The sequence below is a fragment of the Zonotrichia albicollis genome, chromosome 25, assembly GCF_047830755.1.
Source record: "Zonotrichia albicollis isolate bZonAlb1 chromosome 25, bZonAlb1.hap1, whole genome shotgun sequence".
Lineage (NCBI taxonomy): Eukaryota > Metazoa > Chordata > Aves > Passeriformes > Passerellidae > Zonotrichia > Zonotrichia albicollis.
This window is the reverse complement of record NC_133843.1, coordinates 1,184,937-1,203,262: the sequence shown is the minus strand read 5'-3', so window position 1 is coordinate 1,203,262 and position 18,326 is coordinate 1,184,937. Positions and strand designations below refer to the sequence as shown.

General features: G+C 44.7%; 1 protein-coding gene across 9 annotated transcripts in view; it reads right to left on the bottom strand.

Moving 5' to 3' along the window:
- Positions 1–462: 462 nt before the first annotated feature.
- The window catches only part of KIF1B (kinesin family member 1B), a 79,507-nt gene continuing 61,643 nt past the window's right edge, over positions 463–18,326 (bottom strand). For all 9 annotated transcript variants that reach the window (XM_074558847.1, XM_074558853.1, XM_074558850.1 and 6 more), the window contains 15 exons: positions 17,323–17,431; positions 16,677–16,743; positions 15,420–15,504; positions 15,052–15,157; positions 11,612–11,726; positions 10,946–11,079; positions 10,398–10,459; positions 9,559–9,704; positions 9,059–9,298; positions 8,597–8,668; positions 7,866–7,987; positions 6,958–7,107; positions 6,440–6,632; positions 5,738–5,856; positions 463–5,036 (listed from right to left, as the gene is read on the bottom strand). In XM_074558847.1, the coding sequence (XP_074414948.1) occupies positions 4,994–5,036; positions 5,738–5,856; positions 6,440–6,632; positions 6,958–7,107; positions 7,866–7,987; positions 8,597–8,668; positions 9,059–9,298; positions 9,559–9,704; positions 10,398–10,459; positions 10,946–11,079; positions 11,612–11,726; positions 15,052–15,157; positions 15,420–15,504; positions 16,677–16,743; positions 17,323–17,431 (1,763 nt within the window). In that variant the 3' untranslated portion in view covers positions 463–4,993. The remainder of the gene's footprint in view (positions 5,037–5,737; positions 5,857–6,439; positions 6,633–6,957; positions 7,108–7,865; positions 7,988–8,596; positions 8,669–9,058; positions 9,299–9,558; positions 9,705–10,397; positions 10,460–10,945; positions 11,080–11,611; positions 11,727–15,051; positions 15,158–15,419; positions 15,505–16,676; positions 16,744–17,322; positions 17,432–18,326) is intronic.

The window sequence follows — 18,326 nt, the reverse complement described above, 5'->3', positions numbered from 1 at the left end:
CACCCCTGATCCCGCCGGGAACTGCGCAGTTTGTCATTAGTAATTATTATTAACTGGCTTCGATTCTGGCGCTGAACATTGTCCCAGGCGGCATCAGCCCCTCAGCTATCACCGCTACCCGTTTGTCTTGGTGCGGCCAGGCCAAACTTGACAAACCCGTCCTTCCGTCAGCACCGAGGCGATCCCAGGAGGACAAAGCCGCTGCCCCACCTTCGCTCCGATGCATCGGACACACACACACCTTGAGACCATAGTTTCTATTAAATTCTGTATAAGTTATTTTCTAAACAAGATGACCCGCAACAATCTGGCCCATCAAGTTTTAGGTTCATTTTGGGCACCCCTTCTTCAAGAGCAGTCAAGATAAACTTCATTAAAGGATCAGCTTCTTCAGCACAGGTTTTAAAAGCAAGAAATTGATGTAAGATACAAGTAATTAAATCATAATGACAGGAGCACACATTCTGTCTGCTAATGCACTGGTTGTACCTTTATTGTTTCACCTCGTTCACTAACAATTCAGTGGTGCAAGGTTACCATACACAGTTAGATATCTGCATTGCACACCTAAGGCTATACAGCAAATGGATCAGAATTAGTACAAATACATGAACTATATTTACATTTTGTATACTCAAGCTCCAAATATCGGATATATTTACAAAATAAAATAAGAAAATGAAAACCTGAAATTAATGTACAGTGTTGCTGATACACTCCTTCGCTGGGATGAAATCAGTTTGCAAAGAGATTTGTTCAAGAAGGCCACTTATACAGCATTTACCTTGTATACCTTGTGTACAGAGATTACAGGGACATGGGGACCGCAATTCCAAGGGATGTATTCTGTGAACAGCACGTCTGATGTCCAAACCCGGGAGCCACAACCAACCACACATGAAATGTGAACAAGCAAAGTGGAAAATTCAGACCTGACCCTGGGAAGTGCTGACCATTCCAGACTCCCTCTGCTTCCAGGCCCTGGTTTCCAGGCAAGCAGGAGGAAAATTCAGCACTGCTCAGGGGCAGCCCATTCACTTGGCAACGTTAAGAATTGAAGACTTAGGAGCTCCACAGCACTTTTCTGAATACACAGCTGATCCCAGCAATTTCAATCCTGTTCCCAATGACATTGGACACAATCATCTGGTTAGTGTTGGACTAGTTTTGATTTCAAATACATTGAACACATAAATGGCCTTCTGAACAAAAGTCAGTCCTGCTCTTGAGCAGCTGATGTTTTGAAACAAGGAAGCACGAAGTTAATACATCCTGCTACAGACACTACAGCCGGAGCACAGACTGGGTTGGTGACTACCACGGAGAGATGCAACGCAGGGCCCGGCAGCACAGCCCTCCCGAGCACAGCAGGACCTTCCTGTCCAGAGCAGTCACAGCTCAGCTCCAGCACAACGCCCAGCACAGCACCAGCTGCCCTTCCTCCTGCAGAGCAGTCACAGCTCCCCTCCAGCACAACACCCAGCACAGCACAGCATCACCTTCCTCCTGCAGAGCAGTCACAGCTCCCCTCCAGCACAACACCCAGCCCCAGCTGCAGCAGCTCGGGTGTGCAGGTACAGGCAGATCCACGTGCACAGGCTCTTTAGTACCAGTGGGTGTTAGACCGAAGCTAATCCTCTTTCTTATCTAATGTGCAATTAATTACAGATGTATAAATATACAATACATTACATAAAATTAAATCCCTGTAAATTAGATAACAAGCAGCAAAAAGTGAAGTCTTTGCTTTGAAATACCATGCTAATCAGTAATAAGGACTGTCAGACATTGACACAAAAAACCTTTTCTTGGCAGTCGGGAAATCATACTCTCTGGAAATAGTGCTCCCTTCTCTTCTGTATTCCCAGAATACAGGAATCTTCTTTAAAAGGTACTTAAAGTGCATTTCTAAAACACAGTATAGGAGGTTTAGCTTAATTTTACAATACCCAGGAAGATCCAACATAATTTTCAATGGACAAAAAGGACAGTTTTCCCCTTCCTTTTGGCGAGGAACGCAAAAACCCAAATGCAGCAGAGTTTGACACTGGCTCCCCCCAGGCAATGCCCACCAAGCCCCTGCTGGTGCGTGTCCTCACGGGCTGGCAGGCCCTCAGCAGCACAGGCTGAGTCCCCAGAGCTGTCTGACCCTGGGACTCCACACACACAGCAGGAAACCAACAATGGGCTTTGGAGTGTCAGCACAAGGTAACTTAGCATATTTTTCCTTCCTCATTCTGCTTCCAAAAAGAAATTTCTAACATGTTGGGCTAAGCTTTGAAGTGAATGGAAATTCACTTTTTTTGTTTATTTGTTTGGTTTGTTATCTCTTTAAAGAAAACTTGGACTGGTTTCAGTTCAGTTTTAAGTAGGAAAACCCAAATGTCTCAAAGCAGGCTTCAGTAATTGCAGAAAAACTTTGTCTGCCTTTATGTCAGACCAGAAAACAGTGATGCCCATTTGAACTCCACACAACAAGGACCTAGTTTGTTACAGATTATGCAGCTTTAAGAGATGCTGATGCTTAAAACCAGACTTTTGGTCTTCTGATGATCCATTATCCACTCAGACCTCGAGTCACCAGAATTTGCTTGGAGTTTTAAGACAGAAGAGTGACATTTATGCAACAACTGTAACACTTCAAGCCCTCTGTAAGATAAGCATCTGTCTCTTCCTGCTTTTAAATGAAGATCCCTTTATCATGATTTTGTGCAATGCCTGTAACCACATGGTTCATTCTCTGGCTCATCCAAAGCAAAGACTTAGAAAACTAGTTTTCTTCTAGTTAAAAAAAAGAAACAGATAATGTTAAAATGCTCTCAGTGTGTCACAACCTACCCCCACCCCAATCACTCTGCCTCCTCAAACAGGTTCCACTGTCATTACAAACAGTGGTGATGGCAGCAATAACTTAATGCTTAGAATTAACCTAATTCTTGAGATCAGCTTAGCTGCAGTGTGAGGAGCCCTCCTGCAGGACAAGCAGTTTTATCCACACACTGGAAGTGCTTTATCATCATTGCATAACAAAGGAATATCATCACTGTATTAAGAGTCACACACAGTTAAACAAGACAAAAACAAAAGGGAAAAAAAAAAAAAAAACAAAACCAAAACCCTATTCCTATCATGTTCCTGGGTGCCCAGGATGCTCCCTCACTCTGGCTGCCAGTTCTGAAGTAAATCTGGGGAGCACAGAGACAGCATGAGCATGAGTTAGCTTGAGAACTACCTGGAGATATGTCAAGGTAGCAAGTGTGAGCTCCGTGTCCCTGCTCCTGTGCCTGCCAGCAGCTCCCAGTGTGCCCTGAGCTGCCCTGGGCATGAGGCCCCAGCCAGCAAAGCCTCCTCAGCACAGCCCAGTGCCCCACACGCGTGGCCTGAACCCCACTGAGCCTCCTGGGCTGCACTGTGCCTGCTGTGCCCCCTGCAAGGGGGGACAGACCCTCACCTCTCCCCTGCTGAAACCCCTTTACACTGCCCAGGACCACAGCCAGCCCCAGCAGGGCCCTGGGTGCAGCAGGAAAGGTAACACAGCAGGAAAGAGCACACAGCATCCCCAACACCTGACTGAGAGAGGGGAGCTCACTTCCCCAAAAGGAAATTCATTCTGCTCTTCTTTCCTGGGGCAAGGAGCAAAGCTTTGGCCACAAGAATTCACACTGCAGGCCAAGAACTGACACCACCCAGCTGGTGCCCAAGGAGCCAACTATGACATGCCACTGACCAGGACCAGAATCCACTTGCTCTGTTCCCCAGAGGGGTTAACTCTGAATACAGCGGGGTTTAGCTGATGAAAACTGCAGCAGGGAAATTAGGAGACACTCAGCAGTTATTTCCAAAGGAACTGAGAGTGTCCTGTGGCTCCCTGAGAACACTGCAGGTGTGAACACTGCCTAGGAAGTGTTGCACAGACCCTGGGTGCTCCCATGGACAGGGGGGTGACACAGGATCATTACAGGTTAGGGATGCACAAACAGGCCCTTGGGAGCAGCCCTGACACAGCCATGGCAGTCCCAGCCCCTTCCCAGGGAGGAACTTTCATTTCTATTTAACACTCCCCCATCTGTCCAATACATGGCTTGAGCATCTGAAATTTCGGGGATTTTATCTCATATTTCAGTCTGTGGTCTATCTCCCCTCATATCAGCACAGTTCAGAGGCTGAGGAGTGTGTGCTGATGGAAACTCCTCAGTTCAGAGGCTGAGGAGTGTGTGCTGATGGAAACTCCTCAGTTCAGAGGCTGAGGAGTGTGTGCTGATGGAAACTCTTCTGGGAAAGAGTTAAACCCAAGCACTGTTCACCTGCAACCCCCACAGCAAGAGTTTCAAGCAGATTGTTCTAGCCAGCCCCTCCTGGTTTGTTCCCTCAATTTTCCTAGCTCGTGCCTTAGCCTGCTGGGCCCTGGAAACTCAGAAACAAAGTCCCAAATCCAGTCTGTCCAGATAGATTTGTCCAATATCAGCTTTCAACAGAGTTTAACTTCGAGGCTGGATCCAGAAAGCCTGAGGAGCTATTGCAGTTCCTGGCTGGGTAATGTCTCCATTAAACAATTTATCTTTCCCTGGCATTGGAACTTTGCCCTGAGGGAACCAATGACCACTGCCAAGTCACAAATTGAATGAAAACCCTGTAGCAGTCTAGACAGACAGTGGACAGTGGGACAGACACCAAAAGGTCAGTTGAAATGGATAAACAATTGTTATAGGAAATTTTTTTTTCTTTTCAGAGTCGTGCATAATCACTCGATTTTTTTGATTTTTTTTTTCTTTCTCTTTTTGTTTGGCCACATGCTACTAGTACAATTCAGGTACAGGTGAAAAGAAACAAGGTAGGGTTAGAATACCTAGAAAATGTGCTGAAGGAGTGGGGAAGGTGGGGGATGTTAAGCCACAGGATTACATACAAGAGAAACTGTCAAGAATCACAAAGAGAAAATGAGAGGTAACACTATCTATGGGAAGGTGAGAACAGATGAGAACATTACATGGACTCAGTACTTCATCTGGCCCGTGCGTCTTCGAGCCAGCTTCGACCTGCACAAAAAAAGAGGGAAAAAGCAGTTGGTGAATTATGAAAGCTCATTTTTCCTCCCTCCCCAAAGTTTATCCACCTTTCTTTTTTTTTAAATTCTTTGGTACAGCCCTAGTTTACTCCATTTGTTAAGAAAGTAAAATGTAATGAAAAATAATTCTCTGTTCTGCTTCTTTAATGAGAGGAGGGATCATTTAAGGGCTTCACTGCTCAGAAATTATTTGATGCTGTATGGTAACAGCTTCGTTTTTTAGATTTTGGAGTTTTTTGATGTAGTGGAGTAAGATGTGTCCAGCAATCAGGGGCTGTCTGTGATAATGGAAAGGCTGCCAGAGAAGTTATAAAAGGGAACATGATTTCTGCTTTAGCTCATAATCAAGAACCTAAAAAGGCAGTCCAGCCCAGAGGAAGTAAGAAACTTTAAAAATTTGTAAAGTGGCAATACAAGGAAACCATCTTGTGGTCTCCAAATGTAGCATCCCACACATGTTCAGACTGGACATGGCTGTTCAGAACGTCACAAGCCAAAACAACAGCCCCTGCAGCTCCTGAAACACAGGGCTGGTTTGTTTTCTGATTGTTCTGGGCGTTTTTCTGCCTACTCTCCTCCCTGCTCCAGTTCTCACATCCTGTCAAATTGCTGAGAGCAAAGCTCAAATCTGAGAGCAGGCACTGCCTGAGGTGTGAGCAGGGCCCCCCTCACCGAATGGTGCCGGCCAGGAGAGGATTGAAGGCGTACAACCAGTCATTCATGTCCTTGTCATTGATGGCCTGCAGCAGGACTCCACGGTGCTTGGTGCACACTCCAAACGTGTTGGGGGTCTGCAACAGCAAGGACAATGTAAACAATTTAAACACAAAGTCTGCAAGCACAGAGGCTGATGCACATTTCCCCTCGGAGAGAATCTGCTCCATCACATCCCCCTTTCATTCATGTCTCACTGGTGATTGCCAGGGTATAATTACTCATTCCCTCTACAAAACAGAGTGTTAACTGCTGAGTGTGGGCTTTAAGAGATGGACCAGTAGAGTTCACTTGATTACTTGCAGGATGTTTGTATGCGTTGTTTTGTGGGGTTTTGTTTTTAAACAAACAAAACACACAAGCCCAAAAAACCATACAAAGGAAGCTGCAAAAACCCAACATGCAGGGTGGTGGCACCAACACATCCTCCTGAAAGCTAATCTGATGTGTGACAGCAGTCAGGGTCACTCTCTGTACAACTGTGTCCAAAACCATAAGAAAGCCTGAACTATCTGGAACTTTGTGGGCAGGATCCTCAATGTCTCCACAACTCAGATCCATTTTCCTCAGAACAGAGATGACACACCTGATGGTACAGATGCACTGCTACTTGTAATGTCCCTGCTTTATGGATAAATAAACAACAGCTCTCACACTGACCTTCACCATTGCCTGTTGATCCTCACTGTATTCCACCTGAGCTGTGGATAAGTTTATGATTCCTCTTTCTACAGGATCTTTGTCACTGTTGTAAATAAAAACATAAGGACGGCGAACCACCACAAAGTGCTTGGCCCAGGAGCTGGAGAGCGGCTCCTTGAAGTGGAGGTATCCTTTCTTTGACACCACAGAGCTGGAAAAAATAAACCCACGTCAATACAGAAATAGATTTTCCCCTGAGTATCCCTATTAACTGCAAAACACTGTGTAAGACACTTGGTCCTTAATAACTGGTCCTGTTTTGTCTGCAACAGTATTCTGAAAAAGTTCTTCTAAAACAAGCTGCATGGTGTTTCCAACATCTATGCAAAAGTCTGACAGTCTTCCTCCATCCATCTGCAGCTCTGCTATCACCTGTTAAATTTCCCTCTTCAAATGGGGCACAGAACCTCAGAATCTCAGAAAGCCCCTGTGAGAGCTCTTGGGAAGCCACAACCACACAACAATAAAAAACTTACCCTGGTCTGATTTCCTCAATATCAGGAACAAGGTTTAGGAACTCGTTCTTTCCAGCTCTGGCAAGGTAGGAAGTTTCTACTGCAGGAATTATCTGGAACTGCTCCACCTCATGACAGGGACTGGAGGCACGAGAATTTGCTTCTGGTGTCCTTTAAAAAAAGTAGAGAAAACGAAGTAAATCACAATAAAGCAACTGAGTGCGACAATGGAATTTAAACTGCATCTTCAGGCCGACTTGAAGTTCCTTCCTCCAGCCCAGATTTATTTTATGACATTGGGATCCTTTTGTACAATACTGAATAGCATTTTCCCTTGATATCTGTGGAATAAAACTTATAATAACCACTAGTAAGTTGCTTCCCCACTACTTCTACCATTTTTCTCCTGCTAAACGTAGTCACAACACAGACCCACTTCCTACTACTGTTTGATGTAAAATGTTCTACTTCCTCAGCACTCCTCCCTCAGGGATGCTGAACTGAAAAGGTACAAATTATGCCTTTTACTACATAGTTATTACTAATTTCATCAAAAATATCTTGTATAGATACAGCTGAAAAAGATAAACAGATTAATGGCCAAACTGGTTTATTCTGGGTCGTTATTAGTAGACCTTTTCAAAAGACCTCTGAAAAAACTTGTGGACTCTGCACACTGTAGATGCACTGGTCACTGGAATGCCAAGCATCTGACTGTTGCCCCAACACAAGCAGGAAAAACAGCACTTCAAAAGAACAAAATGAAAAAGAATTGTGCAGAGTGACTGGAGAAGGAAGGCAAGGGGGCTGTACAGAGAAACATCTGAAAGCAGGGAAAAGGAAGAAAAGAGGAAAAACAAATCAGAGAACAGCAAAGAGATGTGTGAAGCACTGAAAAGTGATGTTTCCTTTTAATACACTACACTTACTTCTGGTCAACTGAATTGCACCTGGAGTCCACCAGAGAAGGGCAGGTGGATGAAGGGGTGAGGGTGGCGCTGCTGAAACTGGACACGGACGGGTCCCGCCCAATGGGAGAAATATCCGAGAGCTGCAAGCACAAACACATCTCAGCAGCTGGGCTGCAGCTGGGGCTCCTTCTGGCTCAGAATGCCCTCGGCAGGGATGGCTCAGGGAGCACAAAGGCTTTCTCATCAGCCATTCCCCTCGTCAGCAGGCAAATTTTCACACAAACCACCACAAGCCCATCTGGGGGCAGAAACAGAGCACTGTTTATGCAGACACAGCTTGTTATCATCAATGTCCTACACTTCTGATTATTCACACTGTGACTCCTTCAGTGATAAAACATCATCCACTTTGAAACCTGGTATTCCCTTTGCCTACTGACAAAATTTTTAAGAGTAGATTTATCCTTCTACATAGGGAAAGTGTATGTAGGGGAAGACAGTGAGAGTCTGCTAATAAACTGGGTACTGTACTACACTGCAAGCCCACACCACTGCCAATTCCTGCCATAGCCCTTGGAACCTGATGCTGAATAGCCAAATGCTTCCAAAGGACTGAAAATAAAAAATAATAAATTAATATAAAGTGGTTTATCTTTTGATAGTATCAGCAGATTCCATGACTCACAAACATGCTGCTATTGTACCACAAATAGAGTGTATTGCAATTAAATATTACATGAAATATTTACCTTACAATCACTGATGCTGTTGTACACCTGGTTGAATTCCCGATTGAAGGTATGAGTAAGAAGCTGCAGACACTAAAGGGGGAAACAAATGAGACACAGAGAAGAACTTTGTATTTAGATTTTCAGGGAAATTTGAACAGGTGATTTGCCAAGACACACTTGGCAGGTCGTTAAAGAAAAAACAAATCCTAAACTTCAATGAAAAATCACAGAAGAGGATAGTAATCACTTCACTTGATAAAATTAGAAAGTTTTTATAGAACCACTAACACAGGGGAATGAGACACAGCCACAGCCCAAACCTCCCCAGCAGCCCCGGCCGGTGAAAGCGGCTTATTTCACTACCCAAGATGTTCAAACGAAACTCTCACCCTACTGGATATTCCCCAAGCTCTCTGAGCAGCTCGAGGCTGCCCTGCAGTCCCCTGTGGCTGCCTGCAGGATGGCTGCCCTGTGCCATACCTTGGTGGCCAGCTCCTTCTCCCTGTCCACCAGGCTCTCGATGTCGGCCGAGTCGTAGCCGCTGCTCTCGCTGGGCGTCACCGCGCTCTCGAAGGTCGTGGTGGAAATCTGAGAGGAAATGCTGGTGGAGGTGCTGAGGGTTCCACTGCTCAGGCTGGGAGACAACGAGTCACTCAGGGACTTGGGGATGCTGTCACCAAGCTTCTCACGAAGCAGAAGAAAATGCCGCGTTTTTTCCACCTAGTGAGAAAAGAAATCAGTGCCGTCCCCTCCAGGAAGGTGCCAATTTTACAGCCACTGAATTCTTAGGAATCCTTTACTATTCATACCAGTAACTCTCCCCAGGGAAGGGAGTTTACAGTGGCACTGGAAATTGAATTTGCTATTTTGAATACACTGAGATTCTGAGCTGAGGACTCTACTCAGCAGCCAGCCACACGCTTTGTATCTTCTCTGCCAGGAGAATTCATTTAAATCTTGACTTCCATCTCCTTACTCACCTCATGCAGCAGCTCCAGTTTCTCCAGTTCCCACTGATGCTCTAGAATGAGGCTGTCCCCCCTGGGCCTCCAACCTGCCAGGTTCTCTTCACCCCTCACATATGCCACAGAAGTATCCAGGACTTTCCTCCTCCTCCTCTGCATTCCTGAGCAGTAAAAAACAACACAAAACATGTTAAAACCATAGCCAGAGAGGTGTCACAGAGAAAGAATCAGCAATCTGCAAAGAACCAGCACCTCTGCTGCTTGGCTGGAAATACACAACATAACGATTTCATTGCCTGCAAATACACAACCAAAGATATTTTATTTAGTCCAGCTTTCTTACTTTTTTAGATATTTTCTATTGACCAAGATATAATGTAAACTCCTGTTCAGTCTAATTCAACACAAGGACTTCAGTTTCTACATCTTAGAAGAAAACCACACAGATACACCATGAACTATATTCCTTCCAAGTGGTGAAGTTGGCATCAGAAATGAGCAGCATCTTCAAAAGACAAGAAAAAGCTCTCCTGCTGCAAAACCCAGTCTCACCTGTTGGTTATGAGCCATGGGTTATCAGGGGCATGATGTGATACATGCACTCAGTGTCCTGAGCTACCCATGTCAGAAAACATCGAGTTTCCAGTGAATCCTTGTTTACCAATGGTAAACACAGACCTGAGTCTAAAGTAAAAGCCTGAGTAAGTATTTTACAGAATAACAATGTTCCACTGCTCCTATGAAACACAGGAACTGCTTCTGATCAGGACAGAAATGTTCACTCCATTCTCCCTGAGAAATTTTCTGCAATATTTCATATTTATCATCATATTTATCACCCGGTTGCTGCTTACCTGGACTTCCTGTGTCTGACATTTTGCATAAACTCAGTTCATAGATCCCAGTTACTCGATTGCTGTTCACAGGAAAGCAGAAGAAGCAAAAACACACTATTTATTATCTTCAGAAATAAAGTGCTTCAGCTTTAACTCAGTGGTTCCCAAAGCAGAATTTAAAGTATAGTTGTTAGTTAGAACTAGATTTCAATACTACTCTTGCACAAAATAGCCAGAACTGCAAGATCCTAAAAAAAGGCATTTCCCCCCTGTTCCCACCCCACCCTGCACTGGGAAGAGCACATGATGCAGCAAATTCCAGGTCAGGATGCAAATTGAAAAATGGATCCCTCTGCCCAGCTCTGTTTATATGGAAAAGAGGCCAGTAAAGAGAGAAGCCATCAGAGTTCCACTGAAATAAATGTGAGAAAGAACATTCAACACCAGACTGGAGAACCTATGAGCAGGCAAAGTTTCAAGGGAAAAAATTAAGAAAACGAAACGAAATCCTCTAAGAGGAAGCAGAAATATTGCCAAGAAAGGAACAGAAGTGCAGCTGCACTTACGAGTCGGGGGATTTGGAGTAGCCGCTGCCGAAGAGGCTGCGCAGGGAGCGCGGCGGGGAGATCCGGGCGTCCCGCGAGTAGAACACCATGCACACGTCCTTGGTGATCACAGCGGGCTGGATGCAGTGGTCGAGCTGAGGGAACACCAGCAAGGAGTGAATGGCTGCAGCCAACTGTGCCATGTTACACTGCTGCCCTTAGCTCTTGGGACAGCTCTGCAAATCTGCTCTTGTTTGGCTCTTTGGTGAAGGATTTTCATGTGTATCTGTGAAAGAGAGCTGCCAAATTTCTTGATGCATCCCATGAAATGATTTTACTACACAAAACAACAGGGTCTTGCACACAAGCCAAGAGCTAAGCTGCTGTTTGTAACACCAGTACTTACACAGCAATATTCACTGATTCCAGTGGATTTTCAGATACAAAGATAGATAAAACAAGGCACAAAAAGGCAAGACCGCCAGTATCTCTTGTGTTGCAAGGCAGTAATACCTTGACATCAAGATGTTAACTATGATTACATTTTTTCCACCCTGTCCTCAGGAAATGAATAAATACTCTTACTGGCTTCAGCATTCAAATCACTTTTGAATCCATTTCTCGTGGGTACACCCTGTGTCCTGTCTCAAGCAGTTTATAGCCAGCAGGAAGGCCCTGGTGTCTCACCTCCAGGTAGGCAGAAAGGGTCATGTAGATCTTCTCTCCATACGGCGTCACTCGATTGAGGAGCAGGGAGTTGTGCAAGGAACTGTCCCAAACTGCCTCAAACCGGTAGAAAGTCCTGGAAAGAAGTACAGCAAAAGGTCACTAGGAAGAGTTCCTCTGCAGCCCCCTCATCACTCAGTGTAAAGCTTCTCTTTCTGGTATCATCCTCCAGTCATGTGGGTAACAAATACTTGAAGCAAAAACCTTCTCTTTATTTCCAAGATCATTTATTTCTACCCCAAACAGTGTGGTGTAAAGACCACTGCCTGTTATGGAGAGCACTCATCTAAAAGAGAAATGAGGGAATGCAGAAAACAAAAGCTGTCAGAACTCTACAGAGAAGTCAGAACTGAACAGTTGTTTCTAAAGAGAGAAAATTAATTTTTACTGCTGAAATTCAGCCCAGCTGGATCTTAAAAGTACATGGGAAGATTCTTTCTACACCATATTTTAGGACTTCTGTAAGAGGTATCTTCAGTCTGGCACAAGGAAAGAGAGGAGATGAAAGCTCCCATAGTTTACCCCAGCAATCCAGAAGGTTCAAGTAAAAAGTGAGAGACAGCATCACACACAGCACAGCTCAATCACCACATCCAAAGGCATCATTAGACTCTCCCCTCTCCAGCAGGGGCTTGGGGAAATCAGCTTTCTCCTTTCTCACAGGCAGCAGCTGCTTTCAGGAAGGCCCCTTTGGAAAGAAGAGCTATGCCCCTATTGAGGAACTCAGTACATCTTTCCACACTGGTGACAGCAACAGAAGGTGTTCATTCTTCATCACCTCTATATAATTTCCCTCCCAAATCCTCTTGCTATTTTTATCCCTTTTTGAGTCCAAATGATGTAGTACTAAAAGCAAGAAAGTGCTTCATGTATATTGTTTTTTTAAAATAAGTTACTAATTCCCAACTCAGAAAAATAGAAGATGAAATTAAAGACAAAGGACAAACAGCAGGGTGGAGGTTGAAGAAACAAGAAAAAAAGCACTGTATGTAGCCCCAACATCAGTTCTGCACCATTTGCCAAACAAGATTTCTCCTCATGGAGAGAGCACACAGGTGTAAATGCTCCTCAGTGCAGAAATACCAGCACCCTCTGGAGCAAAATGATGTTCCAACAAACACCAAGACAAAGTCAAGCACAGCTTTGAGGCTGTGGATTTCAGTGGATCTTTTCTAGCCAGGAAGGTGAATATACACAGCTTTGCCTGCCCAAACCAGAATTTGCTACAATAGCTACAGAGTGAGACAAAAACCAGAAGTGAGCAAACTCCTTTCAGCACGGCCAACAGCACAAGGAGGAAAAGGGAGCACGGAACACAAAGCATGGGAGAGAGGAGAGAGAGGTTAAATGTTACAGGTTAAATGTAAACAGGTTAGGACTGCTTCTGCAGTGGATCCTAGCATTAGTGAGAGGTGGGGAACTGGGAGCACTGACGGCTCTGCCTTCTCTTCTGCAGAGCAGAGCACAGAAAGCAGAGTGCAAAGTGCCCCAGGCAGTGCAGGGGCCATCCGGGCTGGGATCCCCCTGGGAGGGTGGGACAGGAACCCAGCCTGGGCAGCACTGCATGTCTGGCTCCTCTGCCCGCTGCTCAGCCAAGGAGTGGCAACCACAGGGTTAAATTTCACTTGCAAATCCAGCCCCAGAACAGAGGCTGAGGAGCAGTCACATGGCAGCCACTGCTATTTGATCAGAGCAATTCAAGGAACCTCATCATTCAGTCCTTGCCTTGGTCCTTCAAACAATCAGTTGCAGAGTCAGAGACAGTGAGAAATTCCAAATTTAGCTCTTTGAAACAGAACAAGGGAAAAAATAGCAAGGACTACAAAAAGGGTCTATGTTTGATGGCACACCAAGAAAATCAGAAAGACTGACAAAGGAAATTCTCCTACTCTCACATGTGAAGGAAAGTTCACCTCCACAAATCCCCCAGTGAACTGTACCTGAATAAGCCTCTGACACAGAGGAGGAGGAGCAGGAGGAAGAGGAAGGGGAAGGGGAAGGGGAAGGAAGAGGAAGAGGCAAGGGAAGAGGAAAGGGAAGAGGAAGGGGAAGAGGAAGGGGAAGAGGAAGACTACTTCTGGAAGAGCTGTGCTAACAGAATTCAGTAAAAGCTGAGGGAAGTGGCAGCAACACAAATGGGACATAAAGCATTCTATTTTCAAGAATCTTTATGGATAAAGGAAGCAAACAAAAAATACCTAGGCATATCCTTATCAAGAAAGAGCCTGTAAAAACATAGAAAGTGCTTCGGTTAGTGCAGCCAAAAGCAGAACAGAAAAGCAACAGCTGAGAGGAACAGAACAAGTGGACTAAGAAACAAAACAAAGTGGAAAAACCCCACAGAAAGCAACAAACACTGCAGACAATGAGCAAACATTAAGACATAATCCCTTACCAGGGCCTCAATCCCCTTCCACCATGCTGCCATGCACTCATCCCACAACTCAAACCTTGGCATTTTGGGATGAGATGGCCAAAAGCTTCACCCCACTCATCCTTCACCCAAGCTGCCACCTTACAGCAAACTACAGAGCTACAGTCCTGTAGGAACTTAGGAATTTATTGAAACAAAACAGAAAGCACAGGGCTTTCCAACTGCAAATCCAACAGTATCAGACAGGAAAGCAGCAGCAGTCTCCCTGTTTCCCAGTGACACTGGTCCCTTAACTCAAACACACTAAAACACCCATTTCTCAGTGGAAGGCAGAAACTGCCACTCCCCCAGTCCCTGGCTGCCTTTACAGACACCAGGTGGCAGAGAGCCCATAGGCAGGAGCAGCATCCCAAATCCACTTTAATGCCACAGGTGATTCAAAGTCCAGGCCTCTAAGAGAGAAGGAAGAATTCCAGTGCTTGGAAGGATCCCACCTCCAGCACTCAGCAGGTGCAGCAAAGACAGACTCAAATTTTCCTCCCCTCTGGAAAAAGCCACTCAGAGCCCATTCCAGGGATATTCCTCCTTTGCAGCAGCTGAACAGAGCAGGGAGAAGCCAAGTGACTCTGCTGTCAGAGCAGGGAGAGGCTGTGCCCAAGCTCCCCTCTGCCTTGCTGCACTTGGCTGCAGACACTGAAGCAGAACAATGTGGAGTCCTCAATGCTGTATTCTAGCACTAAACCTTGATGTCAGTTTAGAAGTTTTAGGTTAAGTTCCTCTTAAGCTGTTCCTTTCCACCTGCCCTATATGGTCCATACACATGGAAAGCAATTCAGATGCATTGTCAGCAAACCCTTCCCATGGATCAAGATTTGACACTGATGTTCGTTCTCTACCTGTGTGTTCTGTGCCCATGGAATTCTACATTTAATAATTAGCCACATTCCCAGCTTTCCAAACATCTGCCAATACATCAGAGGTCAAATAAATTCAGATTCCTGCTGCAGGGCTCACTTCATTCACTTACCTGTTGGAGCTGTGAGAGGATTTCAGGTATTTTGCAGAGATAATATTCAAAGACAGAATGGCATCCACAGCAGCTTCATCTACCTCTGCTTTATTTCTTATACGGCCTAGAAAGGGAAGGAGGAGGAATCAATTAAAATTCAAACTGCAACACAAAAGGAATTTGTTTTCCCAAATACAATTTCACACTACATGAATAACAAGCAGCTGTAAATGCAAGTTGCAAAACTCGAGTTCTTCCTCTGGATCTTTTTCAAAATTCTCCTCCTACAGGCAGTGCTCATAAAAATGACAGAGTCTGATACAAAGAGGAATTACCAGCAATAGTTTTTCTTCCTGACAGAGCAAGACACAAAAGCATTCACTCACCAACCACCAGCTCTCGCACATCCTTCCAGTGCAGCTCACTGCCCTTCTCATGGATAATGGTGACTGTGATCCTCCGCTGGATTCCCTGTGGGGTTCAGAAACAAAACACTGCTCAAGAGTTCACACACACCCCATCTGTTCTGCACTTGTACTGCAAAAGTGAAGTAAATAATATCATTTAAATGATATCATTAATATCATTTAATATCATTGAAGTGATTTAAATAATATAATTAGATGTCATCTGTAACTGAACAAGCAATTCTTTGTTTCAGGGCCCTAAAATTCACTTCAAGGGGATGTTATGTTCTTGTATGTAAAAGAAATTAAATGCTTCCCCTTCTCACTCCACACAAAGACAGAGTAGGAAAAGTATAACTTTAAACCTATAAACCACATTTAACTGGGGTTATCTTCATAATCTAGCTAGAGACAAAATATTACTAAGGATTATAAGATGTTGGAGATTTTTTCAGAGATGGCTTAGAAAGCAGCTGTAAGGAGCAGATTCTCACAGCCTGTTTCTGTGAACAGCAGAGGTTCTCAGGTTATTTTTAACTACAGGTAAAAGTGGCAAACATGAAGGCCTTGAGAGCCTTGCACATCAGAGTTCTCAGGCAGCTTTCTCATAACAAGTGGATGTTCTATCTTTGGCTGTTTTGGGAAAGCAAGAATAATTTTGAGAACCCAAATCTTGGTATTGGAAACATAAGGAGGAGTTGGTATGTTATCTCTGACCTATTGTGAGCTCAGATTTTGCAATATGCATGAAGTGAATTAACACTGTTATAAAAGGTGATTGATTGATTAATAAAGGGGGAGTCGATGCTGACCAACACAAGGTGGGTCGTCTCCCCTCCAACTTCAATAATAAGAGGAATTTAAGATGACTGAGATACAGTCACTTCATAGATTATGTGTCATAACCACAAGCAGTGAGAGACAGCAAAAGGAATTTGAGTCCCCATCATCCTTCTGTGTCCTTAGAGATGCTGGAGAACACCGAAGGCACAAATCTGGCCCCAGAGGTTCCTGCTTTTTAAAAGGCTTTGCTCTTTCCTGAGTGGGATGCCCACTGACAAGCACAGGAGCAGCAACATCCTGGGGCCACAGTCTCGTCCCAGCCCAAAGCCAGGAGAGCAAGCACAGCCTGGGACACCCTGCCTGTCCCTGTTGGGACAGGAGGGCACACCCAGGCAGCAGCACCCCCTCCCTCCCTGCAGACACGGCCCTGCTGTGCCACAGCTCCCTCGGTACCTGGTGCAGCAGGAAGGTCCCCTGGCAGGGCAGGCCCCCGGTGTGATCCACAATAGCAGGGATGTACCTGGGAGAGACAGGGAACCACACATGTACCTGCACAGCAGCTTCCTCCTTGCAGCAGCTCAAGGCACCTGAGTTCTTCCTATCACTCTCCAAAGAGGCTCCTTCTGCCATTAGAGACCACTGACTTGTGAAGCATCACCCACTGGACCTCCAGTACCAATGGGAAACTGCAACTCACTTCTCAGCATAACCCCTGAAGACCTGGCAGGGGAAACCTCTGTCCAGAGATGAACACTGAGCAGAGACTGTGTGACTGGAGTAAAGCCTCCAGTGTCCCAAAGAGCCCAAACCCAAGGCCTACACAGGGCTGTTTTCCTGCTGCCTGTGCCTGGAACTTCACCAGGTAGAGAAGTTCCATCCAAGTGTGAAAGAAAGTCATTCTATCACTTTAGTCCCTTCTGATGGGGACAACTACTGCCAGCAGATTGGACACCCATCACTACAAACCAGCCAGGCCCTTTCCATGGTGACTGCTAAACATCAGCCTGGTCTGAACATAACAAAGGGGAAAAACCCAGAAACCTCATAAACCACGGTTCTTGAAACACAATATTAATCACAATATTAATATAGGACTTACTCCCCTGTTGGCTCCAGTTCACTGATCTCAAACCACACCAGGAGGTCGTATTTGCTCACACTCTGGCCCAAGCTGGGCTTGCTCATAGTATTCAGCTTTGTAGCTGGCACTTAAAAGAAAAAAAAAAAAAAAAAAGAAAGAAAGAAGAAAAGAGTGGTTTACAAAGGCTGAACAAGTAAAGCCTATTCAGGACTCACAGAAATGTGCCATTTCAGAGGTCCTACATATTCTGTGTATGTAGGCAGATCACAGCTTTTACCATGAAAATTATGTTGCTTACACCAATCATTATTTCTCTAAGTGTTTTTTAAATCTAGGTTACAAGAATAGAAAAAATTTTTGAAGTTAAATAATGGAACAAAACTGCATCCAAAAAGCCTGGAAAAATACACAGTTCCTCTGATCCACAGAGAAGAAGCTTCCTCAAATGTGCATCAGTTGCTTTATGGCTTGACAGTTGGTGATTTAGAATTCCTGAGGTCTGTCCATCTGCAGCATTACTCACCCATAAAGTACCCATTTACCTTCCCCACACAACAGGAAAAGAACAGAACTTAAAACTTCAGTCTTCACTTCATGTTACAAACTGCCAGACCCCTGCATCACTTGGTTAAGATATTGTACATGTAAAAAGGCAGAACAAGACTTATTCCAGAGCCCTGATCCTGCCTAAGTATTTTTCTGGGCTCCTTATCTCTTGGTATTAGTGAGTATAACCAGCCAGATCCCCTCTAATTCCTTTCATTCAAATGCAGGGATAAACCATGTTTAAAAAAAATGAGACAGCTTAAATTCTAGAAATAACCTAATACTCCCTCACACATCAAACCTTTTACTTACCATTACATGCTTTCTTGTATCTGCTCACTCATTACATTTTTATAAATGGGAACATTTTAAAAGCTTCATTCCTTACACTCTGACTGGGATTTTTGTAACTCTGATCCTCCATTTTTTCTCCTTTCACATAGTAACCTCACTGCTTTCATTAAGCCACATAATTA